This window comes from Macaca fascicularis, chromosome 12, assembly GCF_037993035.2.
Source record: "Macaca fascicularis isolate 582-1 chromosome 12, T2T-MFA8v1.1".
In the NCBI taxonomy this organism is placed as follows: domain Eukaryota; kingdom Metazoa; phylum Chordata; class Mammalia; order Primates; family Cercopithecidae; genus Macaca; species Macaca fascicularis.
Window position 1 is genome coordinate 105,784,097 of NC_088386.1, and position 20,696 is coordinate 105,804,792.

Genomic DNA, 20,696 nt, shown 5'->3' on the forward strand with positions numbered 1-20,696 from the left:
GTCATTACTGCTCCTTTTGGCTTCACTCAGACATCTCCAGAGAATTTCTAAGGCCCAACTTCAACAACTACTCCATTTCTATACTCATGATGAATGGTGGGATAGCAGGAAGGCAAACAGAGTACATTCAAACGCTGCCTTCACCACAACCAGTGTGACCTAAATCAAGTGATAGGACTTCTCTAGTCTCAGTTTCATTTTCAACAGTACTGAGATACTGGTTCAGGTTATACAAGTTATCTATACCTAGTATATACTATATAATGTGCACAGTGCATGATAGTTTATATTATTCCTAAATGTTTCTCTAAACATGTTTTCTTCCTGATGCTGAGACCAGTAGGTGCCACTGTTCCTCCACAGTCCATCACTCAGTCTGATTTATAATCGTACGTCTTGGACACTATGAGAGCAGATGGTTTATATCACATTATCAGTCTTTATGGTACCATTCTTTGGATAACTCTGTGTGGGTATATATGCAGCCATGGTGTGTGTGTGTGTGTGTGTGTGTGTGTATGTATACATATATACACACACACATATCTAGTGTATACAGTTTATATAAGACACACACATATCTAATGTATACAATTTATGTAAGACATCAATATATATATATAATCCTCGTAAGAGGTTACCTTGTTTTTTCGAAATTTGTATCTGTCAGCTTACTACCTAGGACATAATATCTTCCTGGTAAACATTTAGTAAAATTTGTTGCTATTGTTCTAGGAGTGTCTGGAGTTTTTTAACATCCCAGAATCCCAGTCAACACATTATTTTCTTATGGATAAACGATGGAACCTTATCCACTACAATAAGGTAAGACACCAGTAATGACATCCCTGTTGAGTTGTGCCAAAGACTTATCATGCCTACCTGAGGGTGGCTCATAATCAGGGAGGCATCGCTTCTTAGAAGTTAATAGTATGACCACCTGGGTCACACCATCTTACTATCAGTGGGGCTTTTGACTGGCAACTTCACCTTTCTACCCTTTGGTTTTCTTTTGTGTAAAATGAAGGTAATGATAATGGTATCCATGCTAGAGCAGTTGTAATAGTTAAATGAGATAAGCTAGATAAGACACTTAGTTATTGATCATTATTACATGAAAAATTACATTGCCCTTATAATACCTGTGTGTGTCTATTTGGAATTTGAATGCCATTTTGCATCTCTGTTCTACCATGTTAAACATGACCATGCTGACCTGATCAAATGAGCAGAAGGGGCCTCAGGATGCTTGCTGACATCACTTTACAGTGATCTTCCAAAGAGTTGTTTAGTACACTGCCTTTAGCTGCTTTTTTCCTGGCATAGCATCCTAGTACTTAGACCTTTGGGTAAAGAAGAAATGAGAATAAATGTTTAATCTTTTGAACTCTTTTTTTTTCTCTTTGTGTAATCCACACAGACCTATGTTCGAGATATTTATCCTTTCCGGAGGTCAGTATCTCCCCAGCTGAACCTTGTACATATGCATCCGGAGAAGGGACAGGAACTCATTCAGAAACAGGTGTCTGACCACGTCAGTTTTATTTCATGGTTTTGTCATGTTGTTGGAGTAGATATCTGTTCATATATTGCCAACTTTGAGATTCTATGATTCCATTATGACCCTCTCTGGAGACCATAGTTGGCCCTTACTCAATAAATTGTTCCCCCAAATAGTATAAGATTTACAAATTGGATCATTGCTTAAAGGTGTTAAGAAACACTCACTTGGAGTAGTGTAATGATGAATTATTGAGTATAAACAATAGAAATATTCTAATTTATTTACCTATTATTTTCTAAATGTAGATTTTCATTTCACATTCTGTAAAATTGGATTGGAAATACACATAATGTAATTATGTAAGTTATCCCAGTGGTTTACACTAGCTGGCTACAAAGTAAAAGGGGTCACTCTAGTATGCCTGAAAAAAAAAAGCATTAAACTAAAGTTCAAAGATTTGGACTTCGTCCCAGTTCTGCCTCTGACCGGGGATCTGACCTTGGGCATGTTATTAATTTATCTTGAAACAGGAAGAGATATAGTCTAGCAGCTGTACTTAGGTTTAAGGTTGAAGAACAGAATAATATTCACATCTAATCTCAAATCAGACTTTGAGCTTAAGGAAAGTCACTATTCTGCATGCAAAATATAACTTTAGTACACAATTCTAAAAATGATACAATTTTAATATTGCATATTTATTGCATTCATTGTTTAAATAAAATCTTTAAAGAATTTCAGGATACTTGATCATTTCAATTTTCTGTACATATCAAGGATAATAATTTGGCATCAAAATATCCAAAAACATCTTCATGAAATGAGTGAGAATGGCATAGAATTAGACCACTTAAGTAATTAAAAATATAGCTACCATTAACTACCTACATTCTATTTAAAAGAAAGAAAATACTGAATGTGTTGCAAGGTGTGAGATGTTGGGCAAAACTGTTACATTTTAAATATAAACAATTTCTAAAACCATTCTCCCCAAATTACCCCAGCCCATGATTTTAGGATAAGATAATTAAAACCCTAATCAATAATGGTGCTTCCCTAGTGTCTCTCTCTCTCTCACTCTCCCCCTCTCCCTGTGTGTGTGTGTGTGTGTGTGTGTGTGTGTGTGTGTGTGAGTGTGTGTGTTCATCATGTTTAAGAACAAGTTGTCAAAGAATGCCATCAAATGGAGTTCTTGCTGTCATGTACACTTCAAGTTAGAGCCTTTAGACTTCTAAGTTCCTCAGGGAGATTATAATATGGAGGCCTATGAGTCTAGCTCAGAAGTTTCCTCAGTAGCTACTCACTGCATATAAAGTTCCTAATCATCAACAGAATAGGACCTGAGAACCAAGAGCCCCATGTGTATGCCCTTTAAACTCGGAGCGCCAATCAAGGACCCATGAGCTTCTGTCCCAAGATAGGTTTTTCCTGGATCTCACATCAGTCTTTGTTCTTTTAAAAGACAAACCCGGAACTCTCAGGAAACAGCTTAAGGCATTGGTGGCAATGGTAGAAGCAATTGGAACTGACTGACGGGCTCCCTGTTAGTGAAGGTCTTCCATATTATAGCATCCAAACAAATGGGCTCTATTTAATATTGAACTATTCTTGACAATGCCTGCCTTATGCTCCTCTCCAGCCTAAAACTCCATAAGGAACATTTCCTACATTTCCTTCTGTAAAGCAGGCAGAAGGAAGTGAGAGGCAATTAAGTATTGTTTGCTCTTTCTTCTGATAAAGGAAAAAAAACACGTCTCCCTCTTTTCACTTTTCCCCTTTTCCCACTTTATCGACCCAGTTTGCCATTAAAGGTTTTTCCTTCAGTTTCTTCTCTCTGTAAATCTGGAGTTTCTAATTCTCCTTTTTGTCTGCTCCTGCTTTTATTTTCTCCAGGTGTTCACCCGGAAGCTGGAAGAAGTAGGGCGGGTATTGTTTCTCATCTCCCTAACCCAGAAGATCCCCACAGCCCACAAACAGTCCCATGTCTCCATGCTTCAGGAAGACCTCCTCCGCCTACCCTCATTCCCTCGAAGTGCTATTGATGCTGAGTTTTCACTCTTCAGTGATCCTCAAGGTATCAAACAAAGAAACATTGCCTCTCTGGGGCTTTTTCTAACGCACTTGTTTTGTTCTCAAATGGAGAGCATCTGAATCAGCAGAGGGTGCCGTAAAACCAATGGCTCTCAGACCTGAGTCTGCACAAGAGACCCCTGGAGGACTTGTTGAAACACAGATTTTTGGGCCCCGCCCTCCACCTCTGTGTTTCAGGATGGGGCCCAAGAGTTTGCATTTCTAATAAGTTCTCAGGTGATGCTGATGCTGCTATCCCAAGCACCCAATTTTGAGAACCACTGCTCTAAGCTAATCATCAGCAGTTGAAGCGTGGGTAGGATGGTGTTGTTGGGGTAGGAGAATACTTGACTAAACAAGGACCAGGTATTTCTGTGAAGTTCAAAAAGAGGCAAAACTCATCTAGAATGATAGAAATCAGAATGGTGGTTGCCTCTGGATTTGGAGGAAATGAATTTCCTGGAAAGGGGCAGAAGGGTGATGAAAATTGTCTGTATGTTGATTGAATGTTGCTTACATGAGTGCATAGTGCATATTTTTGTCAAAATTCAATGAACTCCACATTTAAAATCTCTGCATTTTACTCTAAATAATGCCTCAATTGAGAGAAAGAGACATAGACACAGAAAGAGACCCACTTTGGAGCCTTGCTCTGTTACTCGGTTATTAATTTGAGACAATTAAATTAGCATCCCTGTGCTTTATCGCCCTCATCCAGAAGCTTCAGACAGGCTGGGCAAAATGACTCATGCCTGTAATCCCAGCCCTTTGGGAGGCCCAGGCAGGCAGATCACTTGTGGTCAGGAGTTCGAGACTAGCCTGGCCAACATGGCGAAACCCTGTCTCTACTAAAAATACAAAAAAATAAATTAGCTGGGTATGGTGGCGGGCACCTGTAATCCCAGCTACTCAGGGATCTGAAGCATGAGAATCACATGAACCCAGGAGATGGAGGTTACAGTGAGCCAAGATTTGCGCCACTGCACCCCAGACTGGGTGACAGAGTGAGACTCCATCTCCAAAAAAAAAAAAAAGCTTAGCTTCAGCAGGAGTAGATAGAGCTGTAGCCTCTGACCATTAATTAAAAGACCAAGCAGTAGTCCCATCCCTGCCATTTTCTAGCTGAAATAATTTATTTTTCTCCAACTGACAGCTTATTTAGCAGTAAAACGCTGCCAATGCCTGCTCTGCCTTACCCACAGTTAGTTAAGAGGTGATGATGAAAGTCCACGGAGAAACAGGAAGTGCTGTATTAAGGCCAGTAATATTGTGCTGGAAAACATTTCAGCAGTAGATCTTCACATCCTGGAGGTGGAACAAACGGAGAACAGCAGCGCCTTGGGTTTGATCACCTCCCAGGCTGACAGGATTGGTGTGGGGCTAATTCTGTCTCTGCTGTTTCATGTTCTCACAGCTGGAAAGGAACTGTTTGGCCTCGACACTCTTCAGAAAAGCTTGTGGATCCAGCTCCTGGAGGAAATGTTCCTGGGCATGCCGAGCGAGTTTCCATGGGGAGACGAAATCATGCTTTTCCTCAATGTTTTTAACGGGGCTCTGATCCTCCACCCAGAAGACAGTGCCCTGCTCAGGCAGTACGCTGCCACCGTCATCAATACCGCGGTGCACTTCAACCACCTCTTCTCTCTCAGCGGCTACCAGTGGATTCTCCCCACCATGCTGCAGGTGCCCAGAACCTCCTCTCCTAACCAGAAAATTAACATGAGTACTGCTTATATCTAGCTGCTCACCTAGATCTATACTGAAACTTTTTAATGATGGAGTTATTATCTTCTTTTGTGACAACAGAAGGCAACAAATGAAATCCCCCCATAAATTTGCAAGAGTTCACAATATTCCTTTCTACTCTGAAAGCCCCAGACTTGGGATATTTCCCATTCAGTCTAGGACAGTGATTCTTAAGTTGTACTCCCTGGGCCAGCAGCATCAGCATCAACTGGAAACTTGTTGGAAATGTACATTCTAGCCAGGTGTGGTGGCTCACACCTGTAATGCCAGTGCTTTGGGAGGCCAAGGTGGGAGAATCTCTTGAAGTGAGGAGCTCAAGACTAGCTTGGGGAGCATAACAAGACCCCATCTCTAAAAAGAAAAAAAATTTAAAGAAAGAGAAATGCACATTCTTGGAGCCCATCTCAGGTCTACTGAATCAGAAACTCAGAGATCAGGGCCCAGTAATTTGTGTTTTTGACAAGACCTTCAAGTAGTTTTGATGTCCTAGAACAGGAAGCCTCTACCTCTGTGCCATGGACCAGTACTGGTCTGTGGCCTGTAAGGAACCCCCACCCCTAGATTTTCATAGGAGCCAGAACCCTATTGTGAACTGTGCATGTGAGGGATCTAGGTTGCATGCTCCTAAATCTAATGCCTGATGATCTGAGGTGGAACAGTTTCATTCTGAAACCATCCCCCCCCACTCACCCTGGTCCATGAAAACATTGTCTTCCATGAAACCAGTCCCTGGTGCCAAAAAGGTTGAGGACCACTGCCTTAGAAAGTTTGAGGACTTCTGTTCTTGAGTCACATGTATGGCAAGTGTTTAGCTGATGTTTCTCCCAAGAGATTCCCTGACTTCTAACTGAATAGAGATTTTCATTCCCAGTAAATATGATGTAATGGGATTTGAGAAGGTAATTTAGTGAACAATTTTTATTTACTCGTGTCTAATGTATAGCTGGCTACATTTAGGAGTACTAAATAAAATCAGGCAGGGCGCAGGGGCTCATCCTAGTTCTCTATTTTTGAGGAAGTTTTGATAAAAATTATGAACACAACACATACTTATACAAAGTGAAGTTTGCTAAACCTATGGGGGCAAGAAAGTTGCTATTGCACGACTCTCTTCCCCATTTTTAGATAGTTGCAATTTTCTCTATTTTTTAGTAAGTATTTTTTTACTGATTACCAAAAGCAAGAATGTTCATTACAAAATTGAAAAGATGAAGAAAGTTTAAAGCAAAAATAAGGACCACTTAAAATCCTTTCTCCCAGGTAATCGTTGTTTATACTTCCAAATCCTAGCACTCTTTCCTACACACATACACACACACACACACACACACACAGAATTATATATTTTCAAGTTTGTAACCTAGTTTTTTCATATAGCACTAAGAATATCGTAGGCATTTTATATAGCTACATTTAGCCTTACAGCATTTTTTAAATTACTACACAGTATGCTATGGTTTGTATATACCGTAATTCACTTAAGCAAGTAATATTTATGAATAATTTGTTTCAAGTTTTCCATTGTTATAACCAGTCTTGCAGCAGGCATTCTTATATATACATGCTTATACAAGTGTCTAGTCCTTTCCTTGAGATAAATTCCTAGTCACAAACTTCCTGGAAAAGAAGTATGTTTAGATTTTTAGCATTTTGAGGTGTATTACTAAATTTATCTAGAGAAAGTTTATACCATTTTACATTCCTCTCTACCAGTTTACGAAGTTAGCTATTTCCCTCCAAGCTTCCTATGACCATGAGTTTTAAAAGCGAATACAACTTTGATACTTTATTAAGGCATTTTTCAAATATCTGGCATTTCTCCATAGGTATACTCTGACTATGAAAGCAATCCCCAGCTGCGTCAAGCCATCGAATTTGCCTGTCACCAGTTCTATATTCTACACCGGAAACCCTTTGTGCTCCAGCTGTTTGCTAGTGTGGCCCCTCTCCTGGAATTTCCTGTGAGTAAGCTCTGTGGGAAAAAAAATGAAGACCAACAAAGTTAGAAAAACAAGGTTATTTATTAGAGCTTACTATGCCAAAGGAGTTGGCTACCATCACTTGTGTTTTGGCAGAGATACAAAGGCAGGCAGAGGAGTGGGAAAGCTGTGTACTGAAAAAAAGTGGAGGCTTCAGGTATGTCCTAATTGGAGCTATTGTCCTGGGGAAGCTGCAGGTGAACTAACTAGAAGTGGGGCATCTTATAAATGATGTGTTAGGGGTGTATATTGGGCTTTCTCTGGTTGGTCCTAAGTTGGAAGCAGGGACAAAAATTAGGAAAGCTCTCAGTTATTATGCAAGTCCTGGTTACTTTGGGTCAATTGTTACAGAGGTTATTGTTTGATCACCACTGGAGCTAGTAGCCTGACTTCCTACAAGCCTGACTTAGGCTGGCTTCCTGGGCTGGTTATTGTAGACAATGGGTTGCTTTCCTGAGAAGGTTGCTGCAGGTTGTGGGTCAAAGTTCTATTTTTGTGTATGATCTAGTCATTGACAGCTTGTATATTCAGTCTCTCAGCTCTCTTTCTTTAACCAATGAGACATGCATACCATAAATAAGTTTTCTTTCAACAAGCATATCATTTCTCTTCAACATTCCTCTTCAGCTTTCATCTCAGCTCCTAACACATAAATAGACCAACTCTACAGTTTTTTAAATATTCAATTCATAAAAGAGATGGAAAATAGAAAATGGTAAAAGGAAAGTTTGCCAATTTTCATTCCTTTTTGTCACTCTCTACCACCTACCTTGCTTTGTTTTTCTTTTTCTTCAGAGTTTTTACCACCATATCACGTTATATGTATTTGTTTTATTAACATGAATTTCTACCACACTCAACCAACAGAATTTAATCTTCATGAAAGCAAGACCTTTGTATGTTTTTGTCTTTGCTTGTTTGTTTGGTTTTAGTTATTGTTGTATTGTTGTTTTATTTGCATTTTGGTTTTGGTTTTCTATAACTTCAGTGCGTAGTGTGGTGCCTGACACACAAGAACTTCATAAGGATTTGTTGTTTCAATGAATTATTTGAAGCCATCTTAAATAGATTTGAAATTGTAAGTATCTCCATGTGGAGATACATTATCAAAGAAGACCTGTGAAATTCCCAGGGTTGTTAGTTAAAATAAGTATATGTTCCTCAAGCATATTTGTAGTATTCAACCAATCAATTGTAGAAATTTCCTTAGTTCTACCATCTTCGATTAAAGGAATCATTGATATGAACTTTTTGGAAGTTCATATATTGCTGTATTTTTATGAGCTTTTACAAATACCTCTTTTGTTCTAGATTAGAATTTAATAGATCCCTTAAAAGTCAGGTGTACCACTCCAAAATCACAGCATTGCTGGATGCAGAATTATGTAAACTGAATTCCAGGTAGATGTTGTAGTTGTTACTGGTAATAGCGTTTATAAAATTTGAATTCCTGTCAAGCTATAGTTGTATGGTGGTGGGAGTCAATAAACTAAAATTGTTTTTCTTTATCAGGATGCTGCCAATAATGGGCCCAGCAAAGGTGTGTCAGCTCAGTGCCTGTTTGACTTGCTGCAGTCCCTAGAGGGAGAGACCACCGACATATTAGACATCTTAGAACTGGTCAAAGCTGAGAAGCCTCTTAAGTCATTAGGTAAAAGCAAAACTTGCTTTGACATTCTTTCTTTCATTGCAATTGTTAAATATGTGTGTGTGTGTGTATATAAAATACACACATATACATATACTTAAATGTGTGTGTATATATAGCTAAATCAAAGTAGCAAAAATAAATTAAACAGTAGTCGAAATTGAATGAGTACTTTTTTTTTCTTAAATTTCTTATGAATCCTAAAGAGTAGGGAATTACCTGCCATGAAAACTGTATTAAAATGATGCTCAGTAGACCATTGCTCTAGCACTGCAGTTTTCAGAAAGTTGGGTTATCTTGGGTAACTCTTAAGTGAATAACCCTCCAAAATGGTCTTTTATTATCATGGAATGTGTAGAACCAGAGACAACTCAAGGATAAAGCCTCAACCTCAGACAATTTAAATGCCCTTCAGTGTCTTCTATTATCTGAGATTTTTTAAAACACATCAGAAAAGTACTTTTATTTTACATCTGATTGTTCAAAACTAGAAAACAGAATTTCATTCCCTTTAGATGAAGAAATTAGTAGTTTTCACGGTGTAGGAATAAAATTTAACAAGAAAAAGCTATAGTATGTACTGGAATTATAACATTAGGAGTAATAGGTGCTTCTTTATCTCCTGCTGAATCCACTCTGATGGTGTGCCTTTACTTTTTGTTCCTTCAGATTTCTGCTATGGAAACGAAGATCTGACATTTTCTATCAGTGAAGCCATTAAGCTCTGTGTCACTGTGGTGGCATATGCTCCCGAATCATTCAGAAGGTATCTGCAGCCCTTTATTCTGTGCCTTGTCATAAGTAAATACAGCAAAGAAAATAAAATTGAATGAATACAAAGGTTATGCTGAGTAATATCAGTCTGTAACATTCTGACAAGTAAACTTTCAAAACGTAAATTTAGGCCAGGTGTGGTGGCTCACACCTATAATCCCAGCACTTTGGAAGGCTGAGGCAAGAAGATTCCTTTAGCCCAGGAGTTCAAGGCTAGCCTGGGCAACATAGTGAGACTCTGTCTCTACAAAAAATTTAAAAAATTAAAAATTAGCTAGGTGTGGTGGTGCACGCCTGTAGTCCCAACTTTTTGGGAGGCTGAGGCAGAAGGATAACTTAATCCAAGGAGGTCAAGGTTGCAGTGAGCTGTGATTGTACCTCTGCACTCTAGCCTGGGCAACAGAGTAAGACTGTCAGGAAAAGAAAAAAGAGAGAAAAAAGAAAAGAAGAAACAAACTAAGTTTAGGAAACATAGCATAGGTTCTGGAAAACAATAGTATATCTTCATTCATTTGAAATCCCTTAATTTGGATCTTGTGCAGATGCTAAGGTATTTAGTCTTGTTAGAAAATATTTTTCCTCACAAGTAATACAAATTAGTAGCAAACGAAATGTCATAACAGATATTTATTTAAGAAAACTCCTTTCAAGGGGCAATAAGAATTTCTGTAACACAAGGGGCAAGAATATCAATCTTGCCTTCATTTTGCCAAGTGCAGAGAATTCAAAAGACTCCCATGAAGAGTGAGTCATCCCAATTCTAAGATGTTGGCTCTGGTCTGAGATTTAAATCTGATCTATTAAAAGCTGTACTCTGTTGACAAGCTCTTCCAGGAAGAAGGAAGGAGCCAGGCTGATTATGCCGAATATATCTTTATACATTTTCCCTGCACCTTAAGCCTGTTTCTCTCCCCCATAAGAGAATGAATAAGGGTCAAGAAGAGCCAGGATTTATATTAATTGAACTCTTTTTTACTGGAAGAAAACATGAAGAATGAGTAAGAAATGTTTTCCCCAACATTCTCGAATTTTTGTCTTCTTGAGCAATGGGGAGAAAAACAGTATGCCTGTGGTCAGGCACAGATGTGGCTGTGGCCCTCAGGAGAGCAAAGCTGCAGGATGGTCGTACTCCCACTTTCCTGCTCTTCCTATAATACCACAGATCTAGAAAAAGTTCCAGAATGGATCGAATCCTGCATTAAGTTAACTCCAAATCCATTCTACAGACGATTGTAAACATCTTCTATTTGCTCTATTTTCCATTCCAAGTGTGTCCAGCTACATTGTTAACTGGATATGTCAGAGATACTGCAATTGAGACACTGCAAAAATAAAATGCATATAGATTCTCCAATATTAAAATTCCCACAACATAGGGAACACCTAAGTTTGACTAAAAAATTCTCCATTTCAAATTTTACCAAATTTCCATTGAGTCATAAAATTATCTTTCACGTTAAAATTGAAACACATTGAAATCAAAAGGTATGAGAGTTCACAATCAAATTCGCTTGTCATTGTGAGTTAAAGGCCAGTCTAATATTGTTAAGTTAAATTAGAATTTTTTTAAATCCTCCCTAATTTTCCATTCTGTCAGTTTAAACCAGATGACATCTTGATATGTCAGTAAGGTCAGGTTTTCTTAAGCAGTGGTTCCCTGGGATGTCTCTCATGGGAATAAGTAACATACTTACAGGACTTCAACATTTGTAATAGCAAGTCTCTGTTGCACTTAATTTTTTTTAAAAAAGTATTTTATTTAAGTGAAACATTCACATAAAACATTTAAAAATCACAATTTTACAGTTCCATAAGTGTTCATAATGTTATCACATCTACCTACCACTTGGATAGAAAAATCAGATAGAGGCACTACTATCCTGATTTCTAATATGATAAATCAGTTTTGCCTATTTCTGAAATTTATTTAACTGAAATAGTATAGTAGCTACTCTTTAATGGCTGACTTCTGTGATTCAGTATTATTTCATGAGATTCATTCATATAAATGCATATAAATGTGTGTAACAGTAGTTTTCTTTTTCATTCACTTACAATAGTTCACTGTATGACTATGCTACAATTTATTTATTTCTTCTCTTGTTATCAGGCATTTGTGTTGGATCTGGTTTGAAGGTATTATAAATAATGCTACAGTGAATGTTTTTGTACACAAATATGTATGCATTTCTATGGATGGAAATGCTAGGCTAAGTCATGGAATATGAGTATTTCTTGCTTTAGTAGATACTACCAAAAAGTGGTTTCAATTTTCATTCCCACCAACAGTATGTAAATGTTCTAGTACTTTATGGCCTCATCAACACTTGTTATCTTCCATCTTTTTATTTGGGTTGTAGTGACATTCATTATCATTTTAATTTCCATTTTCCTCTTGCAAATTAAAAGGTTTGGAAGCTTTTCAGATAAATGTTTATTGAAATGTGGACATCTCCTTGTGCAAAGTGCCTACTGAAGTCTTCTGCCCATTTTCAAATGAAGTTAGCAGTATTTTTTATTTTATATGTGTGATCTCTTAGTGTTTTCTATTTAATTAATTATGTTATCTGCAAATCATGAGAGTTGTATTTTATCCTTTCAAATTCTTATTTATACACGTTATTCCTTTCTCTGTCCTTAATGCACTGACTAGAACCTTAATACAAAATGGAATAGAAGTGATGATGGAGGCTGGGCGCGGTGGCTTATGCCTGTAATCCCAGCACTTTGGGAAGCCAAGGTGGGCGGATCACGAAGTCAGGAGATAAAGACCATCCTGGCCGGTGGCTCAAGCCTGTAATCCCAGCACTTTGGGAGGCCGAGACGGGCGGATCACGAGGTCAGGAGATCGAGACCATCCTGGCTAACACGGTGAAACCCCGTCTCTACCAAAAAATACAAAAAACTAGCCGGGCGAGGTGGCGGCGCCTGTAGTCCCAGCTACTTGGGAGGCTGAGGCAGGAGAATGGCGTGAACCCGGGAGGCGGAGCTTGCAGTGAGCCGGATCTCGGCCACTGCACTCCAGCCCGGGCGGCAGAGCGAGACTCCGTCTCAAAAAAAAAAAAACAAAAACAACAACAACAACAAAAAAAAACCATCCTGGCTAACACGGTGAAACCCCGTCTTTACTAAATAATACAAAAAATTAGCCAGGCGTGGTGGCGGGTGCCTATAGTCCCAGCTACTTGGGAGGCTGAGGCAGGAGAATGGCATGAACCCGGAAGGCGGAGCTTGTAGTGAACCGAGATCGCGCCACTGCACTCCAGCCTGGGTGACAAAGCGAGACTCCGTCTCAAAAAAAAAAAAAAAAGAGGCCAGGCGCGGTGGCTCACGCCTGTAATCTCAGCACTTTGGGAGGCCGAGACGGGTGGATCACGAGGTCAGGAGATTGAGACCATCCTGGCTAACACTGTGAAACCCCGTCTCTACTAAAAAAAATACAAAAAACTAGCCGGGTGTAGTGGCGGGCGCCGGTAGTCCCAGCTACTTGGGAGGCTGAGGCAGGAGAATGGCGAGAACCCGGGAGGCGGAGCTTGCAGTAAGCCAAGATCGCGCCACTGCACTCCAGCCTGAGGACTGAGCAAGACTCTGTCTCAAAAAAAAAAAAAGAAGTGATAATGGTGATGATGGTGGGATCTTTGTCTCATTTCTGATCTCAGGGTATGGAGGGGATTTCCAGTATTTCATCACTAAGAATAATATTTGCTAAAGGATTTTGTTGTAATATAACAGTAAAGATTAAGGAAGTAATTTTATTACTCATTAATAAATTAATTATTAAGGAATCTGCCTTGTATTCTTAGTTTAGTTGAGTTTTCTTATTGATGGACAATGAATATTACTAAATGTTCCTATTTATAGAGATGATTATATGATTTGTATTCTTTATTTTCTAAGTGTTATAGGTTACACTGATTTATTTTCAAAATTAAAACTTTCCTGCCTCCTTAAAAATAAACTGTATTTGGGTTGTATATTATAATTATCATTTTTCAGTATTGCCAGATTTGGTTTGCAATTTTTTTAGCATTTTTACAACTATGTTAATGAGAGCTATATCTGTAATTTTTATTTTTTATAAAGGTATTATCTAATGAATTTTATTGCTAGGATCACAGGGAAGTTAGGAGTAGAAGAGATATTCTAGGTAGTTCTGTGTCATTCAAGATAAACCAATTCTGGATACTTAAAAAAGTTACAAGTGCTTAAACAAAAAGGATGTCTTGCTTAGCTACTACTTTATTAACTACCCACTGGTAAACATTTTAGCAGGTTTATTTGTAACCCTCCATTATTATAAAGTCCTTGTAATAATACTATAGCCTGACTATACTATAGGCTATAGTATCAAGGATATGAAGATTAAGCTGGACTCATAAAATAAATTGGAAAGTGTCTCCCCCAACCACCCCCCCTTTTTATTTTCTATTATTTTTGAGACAGAGTCTCACTCTTGTTTCCCAGGCTGGAGTGCAATGGCACAATCTTGGCTCACTGCAACATCTCCCTCCTGGGTTCAAGCAATTCTCCTGCCTCAGCCTCCCAAGTAGCTGGGATTACAAGCGCCCGCCACCACACCTAGCTAATTTTTGTATTTTTAGTAGACAGGGGGTTTCACCATGTTGACCAGACTGGTCTCAAACTCCTGACCTCAGGTGGTCCGCCCGTCTCGGCCTCCCAAAGTGCTGGGATTACAGGCGTGAGCCACCGTGCCCAGCCCCCCACTCCTTTTTTTTAAAACTCCTATTCTCTGTAGAAATTTAGTGTGGATTAGGTTTTTTTAATTTTTGAAACAGAGTCTCATTCTGTTGCCAAGGTTGGAGTTCAGTATCAGGATCATGGCCCACTGCAGCCTTGATCTCCCAGGCTCGAGCAATCCTCTCACCTCAGCCTTCCAAGTAGCAGGCATTACAGGTGGGTGCCTTCACACCCTGCTAATTTTTTTGATTTTTTGAGAGAGAAAGTTAGTTTCACTGTGTTGCCCAGGCTGGTGCTCCTCCCACCTCAGCCTCCCAAAGTGCTGGGATTACAGGCAGAGCAACTGTGCCTGCCTCAGATGAGCATTTTGTCTTTCCAAAATATTGAGTAGAATTTATACACAAAACTGTAAGTAATGTCGTTTCTTGTGGGAACATTTTAAAATTAAGATTGTTTATCCTGGTGGTGGCTTTGGTAAGTCACATTTTTCTAGGAATTTTTCTATTTAATTTAAGTACCTGAATTTATTGGCATAAATTTGTTCCTGATATTCTCTTTTTTTAAATTTTTAACAACTATGGGGTTTTTATTGTGTTCACTTTTTTATTTCTAATACTGGGAATTTTTGCTCCCTCCCTTATTATTATTCTTTCCAGGAGTTTATCAATAGCTTTCCCTTTACAAATAATCAGTATTTGGGGCTTTGTTGATTTTTGCTATTGTAGTTTTATTGTCTGCCTTTTCTTTCCTTTTTTATCTTTATTATTTTCTACCTTTGACTTTTTTTTTTTTTTTTTGACGGAATTTTTGTTCTTGTTGCCCAGGCTAGAGTGCAATGGTGTAATCTTGGCTCACTGCAACCTCCACCTCCCAGATTCAAGCAATTCTCCTGCCTCAGCCTCCTGAGTAGCTGGGATTACAGGCATGTGCCACCACACTTAGCTAATTTTGTATTTTTAGTAGAGACACAGTTTCTCCATGTTGGTCAGGTTGGTCTCGAACTCCTGACCTCAGGTGATCCACCTATCTCGGCCTCCCAAAGTGCTGGGATTACAGGCATGAGCCACCGGGCCCGGCAGGCAATTTTTTTTTTTTTTTTTTTAATTTAAAGAAAATATTCAGGCCAGGCACGGTGGCTCATGCCTGTAATCCCAGCACATTGGGAGGCCAAAGCAGGCAGAGTGCATGAGTTCGGGAATTTGAGACCAACCTGGGCAACGTGGCAAAACCCCATCTCTACGAAAAATACAAAAATGAGTGGGGTATGGTGGTGCATGTCTGTGGTCCCAGCTACTGAAGAGGCTAAGGTGGGAGGATTGCTTGAGCCCAGGATAAGGCTGCAGTGAACTGAGATTGCACCACCGCATTCCAACCTGGTCAACAGAGCAAGACCTTGTCTCAAAAAAAATTAATTAATAAAATAAAAAAGAAGATATTCCATTTTCTACTGACTTATATCTGTTGAAAAATCAGCATTAGATTTTATTGCACATTTGAATTTAATGTGTCCTTTTCTTCTTTTCTTTTCTTTTCTTTTCTTTTTTCCTCTTTTGAGATGGAATCTCGCTCTGTCACCCAGGCTGGAGTGCAGTGGCGCGATCTCAGCTCACCACAACCTCCACCTCCTGGATTCAAGTGATTCTCGTGCCTCAGCCTCCCAAGTAGCTGGGACTGCAGTCATGCACCACCACACCCAGCTACATTTTTATATTTTCAGTAGAGACGAAGTTTCACCATATTGGCCAGACTGATCCCAAACTCCTGACCTCGTGATCTGCCCACCTCAGCCTCCCAAAGTCTTGGGATTACAGGCGTGAGCCACACTGCCCCGCCCTAATGTGTCTTTTTCTCTGGCTACTTTTAACATTTTCTCTTTGCCTTGGGTTTTAAGCAGTTTGACTGTGGTGTGCCTAGTTGTGAGTTTTCTTTGTATTCATACTTCTTGGGGTTCATAGTGTTTCTTGAATATAAAGCTTGATAACTTTCAACAATTTTAGAAAATGTGACAAATAACTCTTCAAATATCACCTTTATCCCATTTTCTCTCCCCTCTCCATTTATGTATATATATATATATTTTTTCCTCCTTAACCCCGTGCTCTATATATGTCTCTTATGTTCTTTCCTGTATTTTCTATCATTTCTACCCTCTGTTCTTCTGTCTTGATGTTTTCCATTGTTCTTTATTACATTTCACATTCATCTCTTCCTGTATCTAATCTACCATTAACACTTATCTTTCAGGTTTTTAATTTCAAATATTTCAGTCTTCAGTTCTTAGAATTTCCACTTTTTTAATAGATTTCAGAGTTTTGATGAAATTATCCATTTTGTTATTTCTCTTATTTAACATTTTAATCATTATTTTATAAAAATCTGTCTCTGATAACTTTAATATGTAGATCACTTGTGGCTCTGTTTATATTGTCTGTTCTTTTCCTTGGATTTTGATCATTTGGTTTTAGCAGGACTGGGTAATTTTGACTACTGAGTATTGCATTAAAAAAAGTTGGAAATGCTTTGAGGATCTACCCGATGTTATCTTCCTCCAAAAATGATTCATTTTACTCTCTGACTAGTAACTGTGGTAGGGCAGATCATTTTAATTCAGTCTGTGATTCATTTGATTTAAAGTTGGGTTTCAGTCTTTGTAAGGGCTGTTCTATCTATTTCACACTCCTAGGATACAGCCTTCCATGGGTCTAACTCCTCTTTGGAAGTCCCTGAACTCCAATATATCTTTCTTCGCCATAATGAGGCTACTGAAAATTCTGCTTAGCTTCATAACTCTTAGCTGACATTTCTGCCTGGATTTTTCCTTAGCCTTTTGGCCCTAAGCAATTTACAAACTAGCAGATGCCTAGAAAAAAAGAGTGCTGCACAATGTCTGGATGAACCGAAGAAGCTTTCTTTCCCCCAGAAGTCTGGTACCTACAAAAGGTATCTGCTAGCCTTAGCTTCTACCTAATACCTTCAATATGTTTTAAAAATTTTGTCCACCCTTTCTAGTAAGACAATTAGTTTGCAGCAAGGTACTTTTTATTATTACAGAAAGCAGAACCGACTTCTTGCCTCCTTTTTTAAGTTGCCAAAAAATAGGAGAACTCAAAAAAGTATCATAGCTCTTTCTCCATACCCACCAAATTCTGATAATTGCCATTTCCTGCTTGTAGAGCACACATTATAGGCAAAATTATATTACCAGAAACCAGTATTCAGTATTTTAAAGAGCATAGCAAAAACTCATTGGTATCTGTAGGGAAAAGAATGGTTCAAAGAAACTTGATTTCAGATTCTCTGGGATATCAACCGATCCCTGCTGTTTTCTAGAACCCACAATTTGTAAACTTTAACATAATTGGGGAATCTCTAAAGAAAAGATGGCTGGGTGTGGTGGTTCATGCCTGTAATCCCAGATCTTTGGGAGGCCAAGGCAGGAAGATTGCTTGAGGCCAATAGTTTGAGACCAGCGTGGCCAACATGGTGAAACCCTGTCTCTACCAAAAATACAAAAATTATCCGGGCACCGTAGTCCACGCCTATAATCCCAGCTACTGGGGAGGCTGAGGCAGGAGAATCACTTGAACCCAGGCAGAGGTTGCAGTGAGCCGAAATCATGCCACTGCACTGCAGTCTGGGCGACTGACAGAGTGAGACTTTGTCTCAAAAAAAAAATCTATATTGATGGTGTTATACACTTTACAACTTTAGAGGGGAAAACCCACTTTGCATAATAACTACTTAATCTCCATTTCCCCTTCAAGGTGTTTCTGACACCCCAATACTAAATTGAGTGTGGGCCCTATCCAGTGAGTGGTGTTCACTCACGTTGGTAAGCAGGCATTGTCAGACCTCATCATAATGGCTGTTTCCAACATTGTTTGCTATTTAATTCCTTAAGCTTAGGAAGCCAGCCTCCCATGAAAGGGTTTTATGTTGTCTCAAAATTGTTGCAGCTGGAAAATCACTCTCAGCAAACTCCTGAATTGAAGTTTTGTTCTGAAGCCTGTTTCTCTAGATGGACTATATAGCTCCACCTATTATTCTGTTATTCTTTCAACCATTTATTTGTATATATGGCTAATTCCCCCGACTAGATCACATGTTTCTTTAAGGCAAGATTCATCGCCTTTTAGCAGGTGGTTAGTGAATTAATAATTGTTGGTCAACATTTCCAGCAGCTTTAACTACTTTTGATTTGGAGAGGCAAGGGGGCTTAGAATTCATTTTATCTCTAGATGCTTTTCATTGTTCTGTGCTCCTAAATGTGACACAACCAACAAAAGTAGAATGTAAAAGGTGACTCAGTTTTCTTTCTGTTGCTTAAAGTCTTCAGATGCTGATGGTCTTGGAAGCCTTAGTTCCATGTTACCTACAAAAGCTAAAGAGGCAGACATCACAGGTGGAGACAGTACCTGCTGCCCGAGAGGAGATTGCGGCCACTGCTGCTCTTGCGACGTCCCTACAGGCCCTTTTATACAGTGTAGAGGTCCTCACCAGGTAATCCCATTGGCAGAAATAGCTGCAGCCTTACATCATATGTATCCACTGGGGAAAAAAAAAATGTGATGGGTAAAAATCTAAAACCCAATCTTTATTTACAGATATCTCCTAAACTCAGCCCTTTATGCCTTATAACTGTGAACAGTTCCTGAGTTATTTGAATAAATAATGTTAAGCACTCTGATTAGTAGTAGTAGTAGTAATAGTAATAATATTCTTACTATCATTGCTAAACACACATTTGCATATAGCTTGCTGAGCTTCTCCAGCAGTTATGACCCAGTGGTAAACACGTCTTGTGTAAGAGGGCCAATTTAGTGAATTTAAAGAGGTAATCTACATTTTTATTGGTTATTATATTATTTTATGAGACATGGAATGCCTACAATTCCAACTAAGTATTCTTTTATTATTTTACTGTTTGTGAAGTGTTGTGTTTTTTAACTATAATTTCAGAAACTACATAACCAGTATAAACAGCAGAATGTTGTCCTACTATTAGAATTAATAGATTCTCTGTGGGACAGGACTAAACAATGCTGGGAGATGAGAAATTTGGGAATGGGAAGGTAAATTGGCACCAGAGTTCAGCCCTAAACAAAGTTCAAGCAGTTAGTCCTGTCGCAAGATGCTTGGGTGCAGAAGCAGAGTCACTAAACTGCCATATGGCAGGAAAGGGGCAGGCAGGGAGCCCTGGATGAGATCAAAATAAAATAAAATCTGAGTGGGGAAGGTGGATGCAGGACACTACGCATACTATGGGCTTTCCTGCTCCGTTCCCATCTAAATTAGCTGCCAGGAAATATTCTTCCCCAGGATAGGGATGGGGAAACCTTTTATCTTTGCTCCTCCATTCCATTCTGCCATGCTGTGTGTCCAATCTAAAGTTCCAGATCCTTAGTGTGAAATTGTCTATGCCTCCACCAAAAGGCACCAACTCCCCCAGCCCCATCTTGCTGTGTTGGTAAGGGGGAAGCCCTTTAGTCCAAGAAGGACTTTTTCAGCATGCATCAGCAAGAAAGACAGCAAGTGGGTTGTAATTCATTAACATTAATAGATGTTTAGTTTCTAATCATGAGCTACATTGCCAAACTAGACAAGCAGAATATTGCCCAAAAGCCTTCTGTAGACTATCATCCTGAAATGTTCATATGCACCTAATCTAAGGAAATGGGAAGAGTTGGCTCAGAAAGCCATGACAAATTGCCTCCTCCAAGGAGAGATAGTTTTCTGTGCTATTGCTGATGGTTTCATGAAAGTCCCAGAAGAATATCCTAAAGAGGAAGGAAAGACTTACACTCTTCCTTCTGTACCCATCTGGTTATGTAACTAGCTTTTTCCTACAACTAGAGGAAAGAAAAGCAGTCAGTAGTTCCCAATTGCCACTGTATTTCTATTATATATCTATATCTATATCTATATATGTACAGATACAGATATATAGTTATCTATATCTATATATCTATGTATAGATATATATAGAGAGAGAGAGAGAGAAAGAGAGAGACTCACTCTGTCACCCAGGCTGGAGGTCACTGGCATGATCTTGGCTCACTGCAACCTCTGCCTCCCAGGTTTAAGCAATTCTCATGCCTCAGCCCTGCAAAAAGCTGGGATTATAGGCATGTGCCACCACACCCGGATAATTTTTGTAGTTTTAGTAGAGACGGGGTTTCCCCATATTGGCCAGCCTGGTCTTGAACTCCTGGCCCCAAGTGATCCACCCACCTCGGCCTCCCAGAGTGCTGGGATTACAGGTGTGAGCCACCATGGT

The 20,696-nt window shown here is 39.2% G+C and overlaps 1 protein-coding gene across 21 annotated transcripts in view; it reads left to right on the forward strand.

The window, feature by feature from the left end:
• UNC80 (unc-80 homolog, NALCN channel complex subunit) overlaps positions 1–20,696 on the forward strand; it is a 230,607-nt gene that overhangs the window by 166,685 nt on the left and 43,226 nt on the right. For 20 of the 21 annotated variants that reach the window (XR_012421433.1, XM_005574149.4, XM_045367643.2 and 17 more), the window contains 8 exons: positions 736–825; positions 1,421–1,522; positions 3,398–3,578; positions 4,989–5,257; positions 7,147–7,281; positions 8,812–8,950; positions 9,617–9,713; positions 18,749–18,919. Coding sequence is in view for 20 of the 21 variants with exons in the window: in XM_005574149.4 (XP_005574206.3) it covers positions 736–825; positions 1,421–1,522; positions 3,398–3,578; positions 4,989–5,257; positions 7,147–7,281; positions 8,812–8,950; positions 9,617–9,713; positions 18,749–18,919 (1,184 nt within the window). In the remaining variant the exon portion in view is untranslated. Of the gene's footprint in view, positions 1–735; positions 826–1,420; positions 1,523–3,397; positions 3,579–4,988; positions 5,258–7,146; positions 7,282–8,811; positions 8,951–9,616; positions 9,714–15,998; positions 16,728–18,748; positions 18,920–20,696 lie in introns of those variants that run through there. The other variant, XM_074009997.1, reaches the window with a different exon arrangement.